The sequence below is a fragment of the Bufo gargarizans genome, chromosome 7 (genome assembly GCF_014858855.1).
Source record: "Bufo gargarizans isolate SCDJY-AF-19 chromosome 7, ASM1485885v1, whole genome shotgun sequence".
Taxonomy (NCBI): Eukaryota; Metazoa; Chordata; class Amphibia; order Anura; family Bufonidae; genus Bufo; species Bufo gargarizans.
In genome coordinates this window covers 125,713,296-125,736,757 of record NC_058086.1, presented here as the reverse complement: position 1 = coordinate 125,736,757, position 23,462 = coordinate 125,713,296, and the positions used below count along the sequence as shown (strand labels likewise).

General features: G+C 43.3%; 1 protein-coding gene across 1 annotated transcript in view; it reads left to right on the top strand.

The window, feature by feature from the left end:
* Nucleotides 1-23,462, top strand: part of LOC122944191 (complement receptor type 1-like) — a 380,940-nt gene that overhangs the window by 74,387 nt on the left and 283,091 nt on the right. The window contains exon 4 of the mRNA XM_044302417.1: nucleotides 7,585-7,758. Within this exon, the coding sequence (XP_044158352.1) occupies nucleotides 7,585-7,758 (174 nt within the window). The remainder of the gene's footprint in view (nucleotides 1-7,584; nucleotides 7,759-23,462) is intronic.

Below are 23,462 nucleotides of genomic sequence, written 5' to 3'. Positions count from 1 at the left end.
GACATTATACTTAGCATTCTGTATTAACCACTTCAGCCCCGCTAGGTGAAACCCCCTTCATGACCAGAGCACTTTTTATACTTCGGCACTACACTACTTTCACCGTTTATCGCTCGGTCATGCAACTTACCATACAAATGAATTTTACCTCCTTTTCTTCTCACTAATAGAGCTTTCATTTGGTGGTATTTCATTGCTGCTGGCATTTTTACTTTTTTTGTTATTAATCAAAATGTAACGATTTTTTTTCAAAAAAATGACATTTTTCACTTTCAGCTGTAAAATTTTGCAAAAAAAACGACATCCATATATAAATTTTTCGCCAAATTTATTGTTCTACATGTCTTTGATAAAAAAAAAATGTTTGGGCAAAAAAAAAAAATGGTTTGGGTAAAAGTTATAGCATTTACAAACTATGGTACAAAAATGTGAATTTCCGCTTTTTGAAACAGCTCTGACTTTCTGAGCACCTGTCATGATTCCTGAGGATCTACAATGCCCAAACAGTAGAAAACCCCCACAAATGACCCCATTTCGGAAAGTAGACACCCTAAGGTATTCGCTGATGGGCATAGTGAGTTCATAGAACTTTTTATTTTTTGTCACAAGTTAGCGGAAAATGATGATGATTTTATTTTTTTTATTTTTTCTTACAAAGTCTCATATTCCACTAACTTGCGACAAAAAATAAAAAATTCTAGGAACTCACCATGCCCCTCACAGAATACCTTGGGGTGTCTTCTTTCCAAAATGGGGTCACTTGTGGGGTAGTTATACTGCCCTGGCAATTTAGGGGCCCAAATGTGTGAGAAGAACTTTGCAATCAAAATGTGTAAAAAATGACCGGTGAAATCCAAAAGGTGCACTTTGGAATATGTGCCCCTTTGCCCACCTTGGCAGCAAAAAAGTGTGACACATCTGGTATCGCCGTACTCAGGAGACGTTGGGGAATGTGTTTTGGGGTGTCATTTTACATATACCCATGCTGGGTGAGAAAAATATCTTGGTCAAATGCCAACTTTGTATAAAAAAAATGGGAAAAGTTGTCTTTTGCCAAGATATTTCTCTCATCCAGCATGGGTATATGTAAAATGACACCCCAAAACACATTCCCCAACTTCTCCTGAGTACGGCGATACCAGATGTGTCACATTTTTTTGCTGCCAAGGTGGGCAAAGGGGCACATATTCCAAAGTGCACCTTTCAGATTTTGCAGGCCATTTTTTACACATTTTGATTGCAAGGTACTTCTCACACATATGGGTCCCTAAATTGCCAGGGCAGTATAACTACGCCACAAGTGACCCCATTTTGGAAGAAGACACCCCAAGGTATTCCGTGAGGGGCACTGCGAGTTCCTAGAATTTTTTATTTTTTGTCACAAGTTAGCGGAAAATGATGATTTTTTTTTCTCTTTTTTCCTTACAAAGTCTCATATTTCACTAACTTGCGGCAAAAAATAAAAAATTCTAGGAACTCGCCATGCCCCTCACGGAATACCTTGGGGTGTCTTCTTTCCAAAATGGGGTCACTTGTGGCGTAGTTATACTGCCCTGGCAATTTAGGGGCCCAAATGTGTGAGAAGTACTTTGCAATCAAAATCTGTAAAAAATGACCGGTGAAATCCGAAAGGTGCACTTTGGAATATGTGCCCCTTTGCCCACCTTGGCATCAAAAAAGTGTCACACATCTGGTATCGCCGTACTCAGGAGAAGTTGGGGAATGTGTTTTGGGGTGTCATTTTACATATACCCATGCTGGGTGAGAGAAATATCTTGGCAAAAGACAACTTTTCCCATTTTTTCATACAAAGTTGGCATTTGACCAAGATATTTTTCTCACCCAGCATGGGTATATGTAAAATGACACCCCAAAAAACATTCCCCAACTTCTCCTGAGTACGGCGATACCAGATGTGTGACACTTTTTTGCAGCCTAGATGCGCAAAGGGGCCCAAATTCCTTTTAGGAGGGCATTTTTAGACATTTGGATCCCAGACTTCTTCTCACGCTTTAGGGCCCCTAAAAAGCCAGGGCAGTATAAATACCCCACATGTGACCCCACTTTGGAAAGAAGACACCCCAAGGTATCCAATGAGGGGCCTGGCAAGTTCATAGATTTTTTTTTTGCATAAGTTAGCGGAAATAGTTTTTTTTTTTTCTCACAAAGTCTCACTTTCCGCTAACTTAGGACAAAAATTTAAATCTTTCATGGACTCAATATGCCCCTCAGCAAATACCTTGGGGTGTCTTCTTTCCAAAATGGGGTCAGTTGTGGGGTGTTTGTACTGCCCTGGCATTTGAGGGTCTCCGCAATCATTACATGTATGGCCAGCATTAGGAGTTTCTGCTATTCTCCTTATATTGAGCATACAGGTAATGAGATTTTTTTTTCCGTTCAGCCTCTGGGCTGAAAGAAAAAAATGAACGGCACAGATTTCTTCATTCGCATCGATCAATGTGGATGAAAAAATCTCTGCCAAAAAAAAAAAATGGAGGGGAAAGGCGTCTGCCAGGACATAGGACCTCCGCCCTACATCCATACCCACTTAGCTCGTATGCCCTGGCAAACCAGATTTCTCCATTCACATCAATCGATGTGGATGAATAAATCATTGCCGGGATTTTTTATTTTTATTTTTTAATATATATATATATATACAAAGTGCTTGCCAAAGCATAGGAACGCCGCCTCCTCCTCAGCTCGTATGCCTCGGCAAACGTATCTGTCACTGCAGAGGAGAAAATCCCGTCTTGCAGCGCCGCATACACCGACTTGCGTGTAATCTGACAGCAGCGCAATGCTTCTGTCAGAATGCACATCGGTGCTGCAGCTAGTCAATCGGTTGGTCCACCTGGAAGGTAAAAAAAGAAAAAAAAGAAAAAAAGAAAAAAAAGAAAAAACCAGGCCGCAACGCAATAATTTTATTAAGTTTGCAACAGAACATGTAACTTTAACTTTTTTAACTGAACATTAACGTGTTTGCTTACTGGTGTGTTTTTTTTTTTTTTTTTTTTACCTTTATAGAACAAACCTCTCCTACCCCATGGGTCAATGTGCAAAGCGCAAATCGCCCAAAGATGTGGCGAAGTGCATTATGCACTTTGTCCCATGTGAAAGGAGACGTTTGCAGCAGCAGTGAGTGAATGGGCCCTAATAGCCCTGTGTGCCTGTCCTGGTGAGATGATCCCTATGCTAATAGTGTACCTGTGAGTGGTACTTCCGGAAACACTCTCCAAAGCATAGGGCAGGGTGGTCCGGACAGTCAGGACAGAAATAGCGGGTGTCACGCCTTATTCCACTCCTGCTACAGACACAACATCTTTTTCGGGGTGACTGTTGGGTTGAGGTACCAGGAACGACAATGGGGAAATGTCGCTCGTGTAGACGGCTAACTACACTGGTGGTTGGGGCCACGGAACCTCCTGGATACAGGAGGTTCTCGATGATCTCTTCCTGAAATTTGAGGAAGGATCCAGTTCTCCCAGCCTTACTGTAGAGAACAAAACTATTGTACAGAGCCAATTGAATTAAATATACAGACACCTTCTTATACCAGCGTCTGGTGCGTCGGGAAACTAAATACGGAGACAACATCTGGTCATTGAAGTCGACCCCTACCATGTGGAGGTTATAGTCGTGGACTGAGAGGGGCTTTTCAATGACACGGGTTGCTCGCTCAATTTGTATTGTCGTGTCTGCGTGAATGGAGGAGAGCATGTAAACGTCACGCTTGTCTCTCCATTTCACCGCGAGCAGTTCTTCGTTACACAGTGCGGCCCTCTGCCCCCTTGCAAGACGGGTGGTAACGAGCCGTTGGGGGAAGCCCGCGCGACTAGTTCGCGCGGTACCACAGGCGCCAATCCGTTCTAGAAACAAATGCCTAAAGAGGGCCACACTTGTGTAAAAATTGTCCACATAAAGATGGTACCCCTTGCCGAATAAGGGTGACACCAAGTCCCAAACTGTCTTCCCACTGCTCCCCAGGTAGTCAGGGCAACCGACCGGCTCCAGGGTCTGATCTTTTCCCTCATAGACCCGAAATTTGTGGGTATAGCCTGTGGCCCTTTCACAGAGCTTATACAATTTGACCCCATACCGGGCGCGCTTGCTTGGGATGTATTGTTTGAAGCCAAGGCGCCCGGTAAAATGTATCAGGGACTCGTCTATGCAGATGTTTTGCTCTGGGGTATAAATATCTGCAAATTTCTGGTTGAAATGGTCTATGAGGGGCCGAATTTTGTGGAGCCGGTCAAAAGCAGGGTGGCCCCTGGGACGGGAGGCGGTGTTGTCACTAAAGTGCAGGAACCGCAGGATGGCCTCAAAACGTGCCCTGGACATGGCAGCAGAGAACATGGGCATGTGATGAATCGGGTTCGTGGACCAATATGACCGCAATTCATGCTTTTTTGTCAGGCCCATGTTGAGGAGGAGGCCCAGAAAAGTTTTAAGTTCGGAAACTTGGACTGGTTTCCACCGGAAAGGCTGGGCATAAAAGCTTCCCGGGTTAGCGGTGATAAATTGTGTGGCATACCTGTTTGTTTCGGCCACAACTATGTCTAAAAGCTCCGCAGTCAAGAACAGCTCAAAAAATCCCAGGGCCGAACCGATCTGAGCCGTCTCAACCCGAACTCCAGACTGGGCAGTGAAAGGGAAAACTACAGGTGCGGCTGAAGTTGGGGACTGCCAATCAGGGTTTGCCAGCACCTCTGGGATTCTAGGGGCTCTACGGGCACGTCTTTGCGGTGGCTGCGACGGGGTCACTACTGCACGTGCCACCGTACCAGCTTCAACTGCCCTTCTGGTGCTCGCTACTTCACCAGGTTGTACGGCAGTGCTGGTACTAGGTCCAGGGAGGGCTGGGCTGCTGGTGTATGCCTCACCACGTAATCCGACAGCACCAGCCCCACTCTGCTGCTCTTGAAGCGGATCCTGCGCAACCTGCGGTCTAGCGACACGGGGCCGGGTACGCCTGGTGGTATCAGAGAGCTCAGCCTCCTCGTCCGAACTTTGGGTCAGAGAGCCACTGCTTTCTACAGGTTCGTATTCTGACCCGCTGGATTCATCAGATGAGGGTTCCCACTCATCATCCGACTGGGTCAGAAGCCTGTAGGCCTCTTCAGAAGAATACCCCCTGTTAGACATGTGGGCAACTAAATTTAGGGGTATTCCCTGAGACTACCCAAGAAAAAAAAAGCAAGCCTGTCTTACAAAGGGGAGGCTAGCGAAGTACCGGAGGCCGCTGCGGTTGATAAAAAATATCAAAACTGATTTTTTTATCGCCGCAGTGCGTGTAAAGTGAATGTGCAGTGATCAAAAAAAAATATTTTTTTTGGCACTGCGGTGGGGCGGGTGTGGCGAACGCACGTGTGGGCGACCGATCAGGCCTGATCGGGCAAACACTGCGTTTTGGGTGGAGGGCGAACTAAAGTGACACTAATACTATTATAGATCTGACCGTGATCAGTTTTGATCACTTCCAGATACTATAAAAGTACAAATGCTGATTAGCGATACGCTAATCAGCGAATAACGGACTGCGGTGCGGTGGGCTGGGCGCTAACTGATCGCTAACTACCTAACCAAGGGACCTAAACTATACCTAAAACCTAACGGTCAATAACAGTGAAAAAAAAAGTGACAGTTTGCACTGATCACTTTTTTCTTTTCACTTGTGATTGACAGGGGTGATCAAAGGGGTGATCAAAGGGTTAATTGGGGTTCAGGGGGGTGATCAGGGGCTATAGTGTAGTGTTTGGTGTACTCACTGTGAAGCCTGCTCCTCTGCTGGATCCAACCGACGAAAAGAACCAGCAGAGGAGCAGGCAGCCATATAACAGATCATATTTACAAATATGATCTGCTATCTGGCACTTTGATTGGATTTTTTAAAAATCAGCAACCTGCCAGCCACGATCATTGGCTGGCAGGTTGCTGACGAAATACCTCTCGCATTGCACTCGCACGGAAATACTGAGCAACGAAATAGTGTGCGCACTCGCGTGGGTTTCCCGCAATGCACACGCGACGCATCTGGAGCAAATCCAGGACGCCCTGTGAAAGAGGCCTAAGAGTTAAAGTGTAACTGCCATTTCACTACCAAAAATAAAATTCCTAACATATGTGATGCTGAAGGGCAGATATTCATGAATCTTTATTTTTCAGCTAATTTTACCTTTCTGATATCTGTGTTCAGCCCTTAGCAACCCTATTTATCTGTGCCTCTATTTCAGCATCTTTCTAAGATGGTCTTGTGATGATATTTGCCCTGTCCTTGAGGTCATCCTGTATTTCCCTCACTTCCCATAACCCCTTGCTCTCCTCACATGAACTAGCAGGACCAATCAGAATGCAGATAACTTCCCCCACTACCCAACAGCAGTGTGTATCCTCACATACAGCTAACCAGAGACAGACAAGACCAACCAGAATGCAGATAACTTCTCCCATTACCCTGGAGCAGTGTGTATCCTCTCACATACAGCTAACCAGAGACAGACAAGACCAATCAGAATGCAGATAACTTCTCCCACTACCCTGGAGCAGTGTGTATCCCCCCCACATAGCAGCTGCTCCTCATTCTCCTCCACACTGATGAGGGGCCGCTTTGGCTGCTCAAATCTCAGGTTTGCATTGTTTGAAAGCTGACATTCCAATATTTCAGACAATACCAGAATGACAGCAATCTGTTCAGTACAGGGGAAGATATCACTGATAGAAATCGGGATGCTGTGAATGCAGCTGAAAGTGAAAGTAAAAGCAGGTTTTACCTGTGATTATTCCCGACTTGATTTCTAACAGTGATTTCTCCTCTGCTGCATAGACTTTAACCTTCATTCTAATCTTGCATGTTTCCAGCTGCTACCATTCAGGAGATAGCAGCATCTAAAGCAGCCCCCCCCCCCCTCCACTTTCTGCCCGAGCCCAGGCAGTCTGGGCTGGTCTCCTCCTCCCAGTGATCTCCCCATCTCCTGTTTATAACAGAGAGGAGACGCCTGCACATGACAATGCTGTGGGAAGGGGCTGCTCAATGTGAAAGTGGCACACATTTCTGGGTGTTATTATGACATAAAACTGAAAAAGATTCAATTTTAAAGCACAAAAGCATTTATACAGCATGGTGTACTATACCATTAGGGTATAAAAAATGAAACAACAGTTACACTTTAAGTAAACAATCACAAAAAACTTTAAAATTGACTTTTTCTGTGGCTTTAAATGTCCAATTTGTGATGCAATATTGCACTCTAGCTTGGAATTGCTCCATCTTGACAAATAAATAAGGAGAACTTTTTAAATGACGCTTAGCTCTGATCCTGCCTATTGCAGCAGAAGCCCGGTTGTATATTACAGCTTGTGTGTCTATGCAATCATCATGATGTACGTCTACATCAATTTGTAGGAGTAGGATGTAATAGTGTGTCATGTGGCATTAACAGGCTAAAAAGAATGACCACAAGCAGGCAAAAAATGTTATAGAGTATCTCATAAATATAACACATAAACATCTAGTTAATAAAATGCTAATAATTGCTTTTGCTGCGCAAAAACCATATTTTGTATAATTAATTTATTTTTCTGCAGTGATCCAGTGCAGCGTTCCAGTTATAGATCATGGAAGTGTCCAAAATTCAAGAAAACAAGTCTACTCAAATAATGAAGTGATGCAATTTACATGTGAGATGGGATTTCAAGCAAATAAAAATGGACAATCGACATGCACTAAAGATGACTGGATTCCTAAACCCTCTTGTGAAGGTTTGTGACAGCTTTGTTTTTGGACTATATAAAAAATTCTTATTTACTTAATATATCCTTCTTTAAGCCATAGCTATACAAATGTGAAGATACTTATATAGTGGAGATGAGTGAATTGATTTTAAACTAATTGGATTTGTTCTTCTCAAAAAATTTGCTTTTGATGATTTGTGTAAAAATGTCACACTGCACCATTTTACTGTGAGTATTGGTTGGGAAAACCATGAGGGAGGTAGAAGATGGAGGATCAAAGTGCACTGGAAGGAAGTTGGGGACTTGCCCTGATTGGCTTAGAGCAGGGATGCTCAACCTGTGGCCCTCCAGCTGTTGTAAAACTACAACTCCCACCATGCCATTCTGTAGGCTGATAGCTGTAGGCTGTCCAGGAATGATGGGAGTTGTAGTTTTGCAACAGCTGGAGGGCCACAGGTTGTGCATGCCTGGCTTAGAGGCCGAGAGACAGCCTCAGTAATATACAACATACAGACGTGGACAAAATTGTTGGTACCCTTTGGTCAATGAAAGAAAAAGTCACAATGGTCACAGAAATAACTTTAATCTGACAAAAGTAATAATAAATTAAAATTCTATAAATGTTAACCAATGAAAGTCAGACATTGTTTTTCAACCATGCTTCAACAGAATTATGTAAAAAAATAAACTCATGAAACAGGCATGGACAAAAATGATGGTACCCCTAGAAAACACAGAACATAATGTGACCAAAGGGACATGTTAATTCAAGGTGTGTCCACTAATTAGCATCACAGGTGTCTACAACCTTGTAATCAGCCATTGGGCCTATATATATGGCTCCAGGTAATCACTGTGTTGTTTGGTGATATGGTGTGTACCACACTCGACATGGACCAGAGGAAGCAAAGGAAAGAGCTGTCTCAAGAGATCAGAAAGAAAATTATAGACAAGCATGTTAAAGGTAAAGGCTATAAGACCATCTCCAAGCAACTAGATGTTCCTGTGAGTACAGTTGCACATATTATTCATAAGTTTAAGATCCATGGGACTGTAGCCAACCTCCCTGGACGTGGCCGCAGGAGGAAAATTGATGACAAATCTAAGAGACGGATAATCCGAATGGTAACAAAAGAGCCTAGAAAGACTTCTAAAGAGATTCAAGGTGAACTTCATGCTCAAGGAACATCAGTGTCAGATCGCACCATCCGTCGTTGTTTGAGCCAAAGTGGACTACATGGGAGACGACCAAGGAGGACACCATTGTTGAAAACGAATCATAAAAAAGCAAGACTGGAATATGCCAAACTACATGTTGACAAGCCACAAAGCTTCTGGGAGAATGTCCTGTGGACAGATGAGACAAAAATCGAAGTTTTTGCCAAGGCACATCAGCTGTATGTTCACAGACGAAAAAATGAAGCATATCAAGAAAAGAACACTGTCCCTACTGTGAAACATGGAGGAGGCTCTGTTATGTTCTGGGGCTGCTTTGCTGCGTCTGGCACAGGGTGTCTTGAATCTGTGCAGGGTACAATGAAATCTCAAGACTATCAAGGAATTCTAGAGAGAAATGTACTAGCCAGTGTCAGAAAGCTTGGTCTCAGTCGCAGGTCATGGGTCTTGCAACAGGACAATGACCCAAAACACACCGCTAAAAACACCCAAGAATGGCTAAGAGGAAAAAATTGGACTATTCTAAAGTGGCCTTCTATGAGCCCTGACCTCAATCCTATTGAGCATCTTTGGAAGGAGCTGAAACATGCAGTCTGGAAAAGGCACCCTTCAAACCGGACACAACTGGAGCAGTTTGCTCATGAGGAGTGGGCCAAAATACCTGCTGAGAGGTGCAGATGTCTCATTGACAGTTACAGGAAGCGTTTGATTGCAGTGATTGCCTCAAAAGGTTGCGCAACAAAATATTAAGTTAGGGGTACCATCATTTTTGTCCATGCCTGTTTCATGAGTTTATTTTTTTACATAATTCTGTTGAAGCATGGTTGAAAAACAATGTCTGACTTTCATTGGTTAACATTTATAGAATTTTAATTTATTATTACTTTTGTCAGATTAAAGTTATTTCTGTGACCATTGTGACTTTTTCTTTCATTGACCAAAGGGTACCAACAATTTTGTCCACGTCTGTATATAGGACCTCACAGCACATATAGACGTTTAACTTTTAAAGTAACTAATACAAATGGTCCTTCTGACCTGGGTACGTCTTTTTTATGGTCAGAGCCTACACTCCTTTTCAGAGCTCCCTGCCTGCTACCACTGATTCAAAAAATTAACACACATTCACCTTGCGTCCCGACATGTTTCGCTGGACACCCAGCGTCTTCAGGGGGAAAGCTGGTATTTCTGTTTGGGGGGTGGGGACCATGTTATAATGGATCGGTGTCTGATGATGTTTTTCTATGCAATCAATCAGGTCGCTTCTTGTACGATTATCCCACCTCTGTCTTCACTGCCTTTCTCCAATCCTACCAGGCTTACCATCTTCCCAGGTTCGCCTTCTCTCTGCGTCATACCTCGGTCTCATCTTCGCCCGTACGCTGCACCAAGGAGTGTAGGCTCTGACCATCGGCAGGAGCGCTCGAACAGCTGATAGTCAAGAAAACATATCCAGAATTTAAAAATAGCAGGAGCTCAGATGAGAGCCTATGGTACAAGGAGGGTATAATTGTGACTACCAGCCGGAGCGTACATGTCAGCCGAGGTCATTGCCACACACCAATCCTCAGTCTTTTTCTGGAAAGGAATACAGATAGTAGATGATATCCAAGCAAACCAGTAACCAGCCAGCATACCACTGAGAATTTTTTAAGTGTCTATAATGTCAAAATTGTTTTTTTAAATAATAAATAAATGTGACATTTTAAAAATATACAGCACATAAAAAAGACTTACCCAGGTCAGAAGGACCATTTGTATTAGTTAGGGCTCTTTCACACTTGCGTTGTCCGGAATTACACGCCGGATCCGGAAAAACGCAAGTGAACTGAAAGCATTTGAAGACGGATCCGTCTTCAAAATGCGTTCAGTGTTACTATGGCAGCCAGGACGCTATTAAAGTCCTTGTTGCCATATAGTATTAGGGAGTGGGGGAGCGATATACTTACAGTCCGTGCGGCTCCTGGGGCGCTCCAGAATGACGTCAGAGCGCCCCATGCGCATGGATGACGTGCCATGCGATTACGTCATCCATGCACGTGGGGCGCCCTGACATCACTCTGGAGCGCCCCGGGAGCCGCACGGACGGTAAGTATACTGCTCCCCCGCTCCCCACTACACTTTACCATGGCTGCCAGGACTTTAGCGTCCCGGCAGCCATGGTAACCATTCAGAAAAAGCTAAACGTCGGATCCGGCAATGCGCCGAAACGACGTTTAGCTTAAAGGGATTCTGTCACCTCCCCTAACCCAAAAAACGATTTTAAAGCAGCCATGAAGCACAGCTTACCTTGATTAGGCTGTGCTCTTTTATCTTGTAATCCGTCCAGCAGTTTCTGCAAAAAACAACTTTTATTGATATGCAAATGTGTCCTGAAGGTGCCCAGAGGGGCGTTTTGTTCCTCTTAGAGAGCCCAGTACTGCCCCTCTTACAGTGCCCAGCCCGCCTTCCTTGCACTGTCTAACCGCCCCCAGCCTGCCACAGCCTCTCCTCCCTCTCCTCCCCCTCCCTCACGCCGAACGAACTCTCGCACAGGTGCAGTACCCACTGAGGGCTGCGCCTGTGCGATCAGCAGGAGACTGAGGGCAGGAGCTTCATCCTCGTCACTGGGCATGCGCCGTGCCCAGTGACGTCCGATGCTCGCTCTTCCCTCAGTCAGCAGGGAAGAGCGAGCATCGGACGTCACTGGGCTCAGCGCATGCCCAGTGACGAGGATGAAGCTCCTGCCCGGTATTTTCTCCAGCCAAAAAACGTTCCGGTCCGGAACTGAACACATCCTGATGCATCCTGAACGGATTTCTCTCCATTCAGAATGCGTTAGGATAAAACTGATCAGGATTCTTCCGGCATAGAGCCCAGACGACGGAACTCTATGCCGGAAGAAAAGAACGCAAGTGTGAAAGAGCCCTTACTTTGAGAGACAGCCTGACTCAGCCAGTCAGGGGGCAGTAGGCAGGCAGGACCTTGCTGAAAAAGAATTGCCATTCTGTCTTTACCTTGTGACCTGAAAGGGTGTCTCGTGGCAGCGTCTGACAAAAAGCTATTACAGACACAAGCCACTAATGTAGTGTGATAGGGAAATTATAGTGAATAAAGAGATAAAATGAGGTTGATTTTAGGAAATTTGACCAGGGAAAACTAACTTTGAGAGAATGAGGGACTTCTCACCAAGTTGTTTGTTAATGGCAGCTAGCTTTACATTCCAAAACCCTCTGCAAGAAAAAAAATATTTAAAAAATAGCCATAAAAAAAAAGGTTTCAACAGTTCATAGGCAATCTTATTGCCAGCAACCCAATATACAGGTCCTTCTAAAAAAAATTAGCATGTTGTGATAAAGTTCATTATTTTCTGTAATGTACTGATAAACATGAGACTTTCATATATTTTAGATTCATTACACACCAACTGAAGTAGTTCAAGCCTTTTATTGTTTTAATATTGATGATTTTGGCATACAGCTCATGAAAACCCCAAATTCCTATCTAAAAAAATTAGCATATCATGAAAAGGTTCTCTAAACAAGCTATTAACCTAATCATCTGAATCAACTAATTAACTCTAAACACCTGCAAAAGATTCCTGAGGCTTTTAAAAACTCCCAGCCTGGTTCATTACTCAAAACCGCAATCATGGGTAAGACTGCCGACCTGACTGCTGTCCAGAAGGCCATCATTGACACCCTCAAGCAAGAGGGTAAGACACAGAAAGAAATTTCTGAACGAATAGGCTGTTCCCAGAGTGCTGTATCTGAAAGGAGCCCCTGGTTTGTCTGTGGGTGAATCACCGGCCGGACAACCACTGAAGACCAATACACGTTGATAGGTATAAAATGGTTGCTCCTTTATTTAGACATCGTAGACAATTTATAGCTTCAAACCGCAAATTAATATAGACCTGCCCTACGTTACATCCAATCAGGTAGCGAATTTCCAAGGACATCTTTATTCAAACATAGTAAAAAAAAGTCATGGTAATTTCTTAGAAACAAGGTACATATGTGACGCACTTATTATTCTTAGAATTTAGATATCTTATCACCATCTTTGTCGCCCTTCGCTTTGTTCAAATATTTCGCGGAATTATCTTGGTTTATTTCGTACCAACATTTACCTGATAGAACGTCCTTCACTTTATCTAAACCCAAGGTGAACGTCAATATACAAACCCATATTGCAGTAAGTGTAAAATATATGTCTAATGCACATGTTAGATATATGCGTACAAAGGTATATATGAGTATATATGTTTCTGCAGTTATGATGTCATGCATTCAGCAATTCTCTCTCCAGGTACCTTCTTCATAAATGTGGCATTCTTTTGCAAAGCGTGCATATCTCTTTCTAGCCATGCGGTTTTGAGCTTCAGACAGCCACTTCCTGCTAGCTTGTGTTACTAGACCTTGTTGTTATAAGAATATAAAATATTTCCTTTAAAGAGGAACTCTGTATACATTAATACAAGCATATAAGGCTGAATATATATATACATGTATGTGTGGATACAGACATAATTTCCTTACAATCCCCTCTTTGATCATATGGAATTCCCATTCCATATGATCACTCCTTATACCACACACCATTTTCATTCTCTGAATCATTTGCTTACTAAACGGTTCAGGAAAGTTTTGATCTTTCAAGTCCTCAGTCTCTAGTTCATTGGTATATTCCCTGAACATGAATTCTTCCTCATACAAGTCCTGCATAGTCTTTGGATCCTCTGGACAAAGTGGTTTAGGATAGCCTCTTAGCCATCGCTCATATCTATTTGCAGGCTTGGGGGTATGATCAAAGTCATCTCCTTTGAAGGCATCTTGTCTAATGGACTCATGTTTGTCCGGGGAATTCCTTGAGGACTCCTTCTGGTGTCTTCTTGAGTCGGCTGGCGTGTATCCACTGTGGACTCTGGTCAGTAAGGACAGCCGTTCGAGCAACTCTTAGAACCTCAAATGGACCTTGATATATTGGACCAGTCTTGTGGCGGACAGCCAGTTGTTTCACCAGAACCTTGTCTCCGGGCAAGAATGGATGAGTTGGGTCTGTGGAAAGAGGAGGAAAGGTGACAGCAACCTTATCATGATTTTCCGAGAGTATACCTACCAAATGTTTCACGTACTGCTCCTGCAAGGCAAAAACGTTACTGTCAATATCTGGTTCCTCACGGGTATTAGGGGGTCTACCGAATAACACTTCATAAGGTGACAACCCTGTCTGTTTATTTGGTGTCGTTCTTATTTGGTAGAGAATGGCGGGTAGAAATTTCAGCCAATCCTTCAATGTTCCTGAAGTGGCCTTTTTTAACCTATCCTTAATGGTTCGGTTCATTCTTTCCACGACTCCTGCACTTTGTGGGTGATAGACTATATTGAGCTTCCACTGGAAACCCAGAATCTTCGTCAGTTCTTGTATTAGTTTGGACTGGAAAGCAGGTCCCTGATCTGAATGAATTACCCGAGGGAGTCCATATACTGAAATCCATTGATTTATCAATGCCCTAGCTGTCACACCAGCTGTTTCTCCTGAAGTAGGTATGGCTACACACCATCCGGAGAACCTACAGACTATTACAAGGAGATATCTTATATTCCCGGGTTGCTTTGGCATGTGTGTGTAATCTATCTGCAAATCTTGCAGAGGGCCTGTAGGGGGTGGTAGATTCCCATGTCTTCCGTGTGCTTTTCCTTGAACATTATTCTGTGCACAAGTCATGCATGAGTCGACCAGATCGTCTATCAATCTCTGCAATTGGTGTGTACAGAACAGTGACTTGTAATGTTCTGATATGTATTGTTTTCCCAAATGTCCAGGACCATGAAGATAGGATATTAGGAGCGGTGCTGATGCAGTGGGAACCCCCAATATCCGATCTTTTGTCCATATACCTGTACCTGTCATCTGCAGTCCCTGAGATTTCCAATACTTGATGTCCTCACTGGTAGACTGCTTCTGTAGTTGATACACTACTGACACCCAGTTTTCACTTTCAAAATCTGTCATGAATAATAACTTACTTTCCCTTCTCGTGTCTCTCTTGGCTGCCATTTTCGCTGCTCTGTCTGCTAAATTGTTTCCCATAGCTTGATAATCTCCTTTTGCAGAGTGTCCTTTCACTTTTATCACACTTATAGCTTCTGGTAGTTGAATTGCACGTAGCAGGTGATCTATATATTTCTGATTCGCTATCTGCTTCCCATCTGCTGAGATATATCCCCTATTTTTCCATATTAATGCATAATCATGCACTGTTCCAAATGCATAGCTACTGTCAGTATAGATATTCACTTTATGTCCTGCGAATATTTCACAGGCTCTTGTGAGCGCTACCAGCTCAGCTTGTTGTGCCGAAGTTGTGACAATTGGTTCAGCTTCTATCACTTGATTTGGGAGCATGACCACTGCGTAACCTGTTTGATATGTCCTGTCATCTGGTCTTGTGCATGATCCATCCACAAAAACATCTATACTGTCAGTCTGTGGCGTGTCCTTTAAATCTTTCCTAGGTGTTGTGCATGACAAGATCACTTCATCACATCTGTGTTCAGGTATTGGGTCTACTTGTTCGTCAGAACCTTCACACTTAAGTCTCAAAAGTGTATGCAAAAATCTTATCACTGGTGAGGTGTCTGGACATGTCTTTATCACCAGGTTTGCCGTACTGAGTAATATGGTCTCATATCCGGACAGTCTCTGAGCTGTCATGTGTTGTGTGGTCATGTTTTGAAGGAGGGACAAAACTGTATGAGTGGTGAAAAGTTCCATTACATTTCCATGGACTATCTTAGTAACATCTTTTACTGACATGGCCGCGGCTGCTAATGCTTGGAGACAGTGAGGCATTCCAAGAACTACAGGAGGTAATTTTCTCGATAGGTATGAAACTGGCCTGTTTCTTCCCCCATGTGTCTGTGTCAAAACCGCTGCATAGGTTTCTCCCGATACCACACAGTATAATTGGAATGGCTTTCCATAATCTGCCAGGGCCAAGGCTGGGGCTTGGGTCAGGGACCGAATCAATCTCTCAAAGGCTTCTACTCTGTCCTCTGTCCACTCCACTACCTTTGGTGCTTCTGTGAGTGTAGTTTTTCTTAGGATTGAATCCCAATGGGAGCAATCAGGAATCCACTGCCTACAATACACTATTGACCCTAGAAAGGACAGCATTGTAGCTTTGTCCCCTGGCCTGCTTAGGGAGGTCACTGCCTTGACTCTAGCGGGTGAGATCTTTCTCTCTCCTGCCTCTATTATGCACCCCAGATACTCTACCTGGGTACTTGCATATTGGATTTTCTTCTTCGAGGCCAGGTGTCCTTTGCTTGCCAAGTGGTCTAATAAACTCCGTGAATCTATTTCGCAGGCTTCTAACTCCGAATTGGAGAGTAAAAGGTCATCTGTGTACTGTATTAAGGTGGATCCCCTCTTTGGTTCCCAATCTTCCAATGTAGCCTTTAATACAATAGAAAAGGCTGCTGGACTATCCCCAAAACCTTGTGGGAGACGGGTCCAAGTCACCTGACCATCATCAGCCCACTGAAAAGCAAAAAGACTTTGTGCATCCCAAGCCACTGGTATGGAAAAGAACGCATTACTGAGGTCAACTACAGTGTAGTATTTGGATCCCGCAGGAATGGCCCCAAACACAGCTGTAAGGTCTGCCACCAAGGGGGGAAGTGGGATAATTGCCTTGTTTACCTTCCTTAGATCCTGTACCAATCTCCATGTGCCATTATTTTTTTTTACGGGATTTATCGGTGTATTCCAGGGACTGACAATCTTCCTAAGAATTCCCATTCGTAAGTATTTCTCAATTTGCGGCCTTATACCCTCTAACTTTTCCTCACTCAGTGGGTATTGTTTCTGAAAGGTTGGCATAACCCCCTCCTTCAAACAGGGCCGGTAGGGCTCACAGTTAATCGTTCCTACTGAGTCTTTACATTTAGCCCAGATTGGATGATTTTCCAGGGACATTGGTATGCTTAAAAAGAACCCATTCATGTCACGTCTCTTTGGGTTTGTCAGGTCACATTTCATTGAGGTCGCTGTCAGTCTTCCCTTTTTGTCAAAAACTAATGAAATCTGTAATGCTGCCATTAGATCCCTTCCTAATAGGCAAACGGGGCATTCTAGCAGGACTGCAAAAGACATGTGCGTCACTAGTTCCCCCGTAAGAGTACAAACCGGGAGCGGTGCTGTCACCTTATGTATCACTGTCGTCCCATTAATACCCATAGAACTTCCTTCGGTGCATTTGTCATTAATGAAGTCTATTTTGTTTACGCTTGAAGTCGTTGCTCCGGTGTCAAGCAATAAATTAACTGTAATACCATCAATTTGCAGTATTACTTGTGGTAAAACTTGCCAATCAGTTGGAACAAAATGCATAATGAAGGACGGGACTCGTTCTGGGCACCCCTAATAGTGATTGTTCCCCCGTGGGGACGGGTGTTCATGCTCAGACCACCTCTGTATTGATTTGGGAGCCAGTGTCTGGGTCTATGGCTGAGAGTATTATCTGAATATCCTCCATTGTTAATTGGCTCCCTGCAGTATACTTCTGCAGAAACATAGCTGCTGCTCTAGGGTCCTTTTTTGGATTGGGACACATATCCTTCAGTTCTTTCATTAATCCTAAAGGAAGAGGGATATGGACTTCAGTGTCACCTACAGTGATCATGGGGAGCTGTAGTTGTGTGCCTTTCTTATCCCCTTCCTCAGGTGTTATAGCGAGTTTGGAAAATTTGTCTGCCAGGGGTTGCATCACTCCAGGTACTCTAGGGGTGGAGGTTGCCAGGGGCCTACCATGTTCTAAACTGTCTGCCCCTATCTGTGTTTCAGTTCTCCTACTGTATTCTTCCTGAGCTCTGGTTTCCCAGTCCTTCCTCACCCTCCTGTACTCTTGTCTTAGTTTTTCTATCTCGGTCAGCAGCAGGTTTTTTTTGTTAGTCACTGCTCTGGTTTTCCCACATTCTCCTCCCAGAATGCCCTTCAATTCATCCATCCTTTCCTCACTAGGAAGGTCAGTATCATCTGGGTTCTCGTGATTATACGCGATGGGAAGGACACCCTGAAGGGGAAGTTGTTTAATGTAGACTATGTCTATCTTTAGTTTATCCCTCAGTTGTGTCAACTCCTGTACATAAATGTCCATACTTTTTCTATATTCCTTCCTCCTTTCCTGAGCCTCTTTGACTTGTGGAGCCACATCTTTTTGTTCCCTAAGTGCTGCTGCCACTATAACTGCAGTACTCAAAAGGGAATCTCTATCTCCCAAATCCGGGTACAGTCCGGTTCTCTTTTGGTTCTCACCAGAAAATAATAATAATTCTGGTGCGGTTGCTTGTTTTGGACAGGGGACCTTATCATAAGGGTCTTGCAGCATGTCCTCCGTAGAGACAGCTGGGAGTGTTGCCTTTTCTGGTTCTAATACCGTCACATCATATGCCGGTGGTTTATCTGGTAAGGAGGGCAGAATTTCTGACCATGGAACTTCTTCCTCTTTACTCACTGTCCCCTTATCCTGTTTTAAGTATATGTGATGGGTTGGTGGAAATCTCTTCCTATACTCTTTTAATGCTTTCTCCCATTTTTTAAAACATGTTTTCATATAATTTTCATCCCAGGCACCGGCTGGATAGTTATATTTAGGGTGAAGCCCCACCATTTTTCTAACCTCCTCCCAGTCCCCTTCATTGCGAGGACCTACATCGCTGATCTGCGTAATACACAGTTGCTGACTGCGGTCACAAATATTTACCCAAAATGGATCAGTTACACTAATCCCACAGGTGCCTGATACAAAATGTAACGGTGTGGGTCTGGTCTCTGGCTCACCATCCAGATCCTTTCCCACGCCGTTACCCATAATGTTTATTACGATTGACAATAAACTCTATATATATTTTAGCAGCAAACAGTGAGGTGGAAATAGCAGCGTAGAAATAGCAGCAATTAATTGTGTTAGTACTGTTGAGGATCAATTAAGCCAGCACAATCAGATTTTCCACCAGTACAATATTCTTATCACACGTGTAAAATATCTAATATGGGCAACACCATTTATGGACTTAATACACTGCAGTAATCAATGTCACCTTCCAAGTTATAACCGTACAGTTATGTTCTATAAACAATTCACTCCACAGACAATCCTAGTGAGTTAGAAACCAACATCTGCATTGAGATGTATGCGTTTCCCTCACTGTTTCCTTTGTATCATATGTATTCCTTTACATATATTCCTGGTACCTTGTTTCCTTGTTTCACATAAATCCAGAGTTATCCTTTAACTCATTCACATATATCCGGAGTTATCCTGTAACTCAATAAACCGTCAAGTGAGACTAATTCCCACTTGAAAAATCCCTGCCAACGTCCGAAGAGACTAGTTCTACATTCGGAAAATTCCCTGCCATCAATATGATGTATGTTCCTGGAACAACATCCCCTGCCAACCACTGTGCCTATAGGAGACGCCGCTCCTATCAGGATACGCAGAACACTGAGTGCTGCCTCGTGTCTGTCCCACAGTCATATGAACACTAAACTAACCTGCCATCAACTAACCTGCCATCCAGTATACATTAGATATCCACCGTATCCAGGAGAGAAACATTCCAACCAACATAAATAGTGGCAGAAATTATTACTCACCTGGATAGTCAGTGAACCATCCTCTGCTACCAATTGAAAGGAGCCCCTGGTTTGTCTGTGGGTGAATCACCGGCCGGACAACCACTGAAGACCAATACACGTTGATAGGTATAAAATGGTTGCTCCTTTATTTAGACATCGTAGACAATTTATAGCTTCAAACCGCAAATTAATATAGACCTGCCCTACGTTACATCCAATCAGGTAGCGAATTTCCAAGGACATCTTTATTCAAACATAGTAAAAAAAGTCATGGTAATTTCTTAGAAACAAGGTACATATGTGACGCACTTATTATTCTTAGAATTTAGATATCTTATCACCATCTTTGTCGCCCTTCGCTTTGTTCAAATATTTCGCGGAATTATCTTGGTTTATTTCGTACCAACATTTACCTGATAGAACGTCCTTCACTTTATCTAAACCCAAGGTGAACGTCAATATACAAACCCATATTGCAGTAAGTGTAAAATATATGTCTAATGCACATGTTAGATATATGCGTACAAAGGTATATATGAGTATATATGTTTCTGCAGTTATGATGTCATGCATTCAGCAATTCTCTCTCCAGGTACCTTCTTCATAAATGTGGCATTCTTTTGCAAAGCGTGCATATCTCTTTCTAGCCATGCGGTTTTGAGCTTCAGACAGCCACTTCCTGCTAGCTTGTGTTACTAGACCTTGTTGTTATAAGAATATAAAATATTTCCTTTAAAGAGGAACTCTGTATACATTAATACAAGCATATAAGGCTGAATATATATATACATGTATGTGTGGATACAGACATAATTTCCTTACAGTATCAAGGTACCTCAGTGGGAAGTCTGTGGGAAGGAAAAAGTGTGGCAGAAAACGCTGCACAACGAAAAGAGGTGACCGGACCCTGAGGAAGATTGTGGAGAAGGACCGATTCCAGACCTTGGGGGACCTGCGGAAGCAGTGGACTGAGTCTGGAGTAGAAACATCCAGAGCCACCATGTACAGGCGTGTGCAGGAAATGGGCTACAGGTGCCGCATTCCCCAGGTCAAGCCACTTTTGAACCAGAAACAGCGGCAGAAGCGCCTGACCTGGGCTACAGAGAAGCAGCACTGGACTGTTGCTCAGTGGTCCAAAGTACTTTTTTCGGATGAAAGCAAATTTTGCATGTCATTCGGAAATCAAGGTGCCAGAGTCTGGAGGAAGACTGGGGAGAGGGAAATGCCAAAATGCCTGAAGTCCAGTGTCAAGTACCCACAGTCAGTGATGGTCTGGGGTGCCATGTCAGCTGCTGGTGTTGGTCCACTATGTTTTATCAAGGGCAGGGTCAATGCAGCTAGCTATCAGGAGATTTTGGAGCACTTCATGCTTCCATCTGCTGAAAAGCTTTATGGAGATGAAGATTTCATTTTTCAGCACGACCTGGCACCTGCTCAGTGCCAAAACCACTGGTAAATGGTTTACTGACCATGATATTACTGTGCTCAATTGGCCTGCCAACTCTCCTGACCTGAACCCCATAGAGAATCTGTGGGATATTGGGAAGAGAAAGTTAAGAGACGCAAGACCCAACACTCTGGATGAGCTTAAGGCCACTATCGAAGCATCCTGGGCCTCCATAACACCTCAGCATTGCCACAGGCTGATTGCCTCCATGCCACGCCGCATTGAAGCAGTCATTTCTGCAAAAGGATTCCTGACCAAGTATTGAGTGCATAACTGAACATAATTATTTGAAGGTTGACTTTTTTTGTATTAAAAGCACTTTTCTTTTATTGGTCGGATGAAATATGCTAATTTTTTTTAGATAGGAAATTTGGGTTTTCATGAGCTGTATGCCAAAATCATCAATATTAAAACAATAAAAGGCTTGAACTACTTCAGTTGGTGTGTAATGAATCTAAAATATATGAAAGTCTAATGTTTATCAGTACATTACAGAAAATAATGAACTTTATAGCAATATGCTAATTTTTTTAGAAGGACCTGTATATTGTTACAAACCCTAAACAACTGCAAACTTTTTTTCTTCTAAAAACCATTTTAGTGCATTATACCAATGTTATTAAGTTTGCTGCATATTACTGTAAGATAACAGGTAGTTCCAACAAATGCAATACTGCAATGTTATTTTTATACCTATGTTATTGAGGGCATAGTTCAAAGACATTTTACTGAAAATATTGCATTTCTCTACCCAGGGGTGGACTGACCATAGACCATACAGGGAAATTCCCCAGTGGGCTGCACAAGGCCTCCTCGCGTCTGCCTGTGGGGTACATACCGTAGCTGTTGGATGACCTCAGCATTACATGATGCTAAAAGTACCTGGTACTTATGCATCTGGCTGGCAGAAAAACGTGCCCTCCTGCATCCAACTGTATTGCTGTCCTTAGGATGGCGATAAAGTTGAATGCTGCGGTGGGAGCACAATATTTAGTGCACTGTGCATTTAGTTCTGCTGGGGTAATACTTTGTGCTGCACTACAGTAATGCTGGCCCTGCCTGCTCATGTTGACTCTGCCTACTTATATTGACCCTGCCTTCTGTTACTTTGTACCTGCGTACAACATGGGGCCACTTTTAGTTTTTTAGTTTTTTTTCCCCATGGCCACTTTAGGTTCCCAGTCTGCCCCTGTTTATACCTGTGTTAGTGAAAGTGAACAAAGTACTGCATCAGACCTAACATATTGTTGCAAGAATTTTTGAATAGTTACAGAAAAAGCAATAATGCATTAACTCTATTTTTATATATTTTTTTAACCCATATTTAGAGATGAGGGAAGTTTATAAAAATGCATTTATTGTGCCGCCCCCAGCAACCAACCCCCTCCCCCCCAGCTTTGAACCCCCCCCAGTTGCCGCTTGATTGAAGACACAGAAACCAGAAACAATGCAGCAATCACTCAGCAATCACTCGTTCTCATACTGTGGAGGTGATCGCTGAATGTAAATGATGCGCTTCACCTCCACTGAGCGAGCAGCTGACTGTGAGAAGGACGCTTTCTTCCTGACATTGAGCTGCTTATCTGGGTGTGTAAATACAGGGAGTGCAGAATTATTAGGCAAGTTGTATTTTTGAGGATTCATTTTATTATTGAACAACAACCATGTTCTCAATGAACCCAAAAAACTCATTAATATCAAAGCTGAATATTTTTGGAAGTAGTTTTTAGTTTGTTTTTAGTTTTAGCTATTTTAGGGGGATATCTGTGTGTGCAGGTGACTATTACTGTACATAATTATTAGGCAACTTAACAAAAAACAAATATATACCCATTTCAATTATTTATTTTTACCAGTGAAACCAATATAACATCTCAACATTCACAAATATACATTTCTGAATTCAAAAACAAAACAAAAACAAATCAGTGACCAATATAGCCACCTTCCTTTGCAAGGACACTCAAAAGCCTGCCATCCATGGATTCTGTCAGTGTTTTGATCTGTTCACCATCAACATTGCGTGCAGCAGCAACCACAGCCTCCCAGACACTGTTCAGAGAGGTGTACTGTTTTCCCTCCTTGTAAATCTCACATTTGATGATGGACCACAGGTTCTCAATGGGGTTCAGATCAGGAGAACAAGGAGGCGATGTCATTAGATTTTCTTCTTTTATACCCTTTCTTGCCAGCCACGTTGTGGAGTACTTGGACGCGTGTGATGGAGCATTGTCCTGCATGAAAATCATGTTTTTCTTACCTTGCAGACTTCTTCCTGTACCACTGCTTGAAGAAGGTGTCTTCCAGAAACTGGCAGTAGGACTGGGAGTTGAGCTTGACTCCATCCTCAACCCAAAAAGGCCCCACAAGCTCATCTTTGATGATACCAGCCCAAACCAGCACTCCACCTCCACCTTGCTGGCATCTGAGTCGGACTGGAGCTCTCTGCCCTTTACCAATCCAGCCATCTGGCCCATCA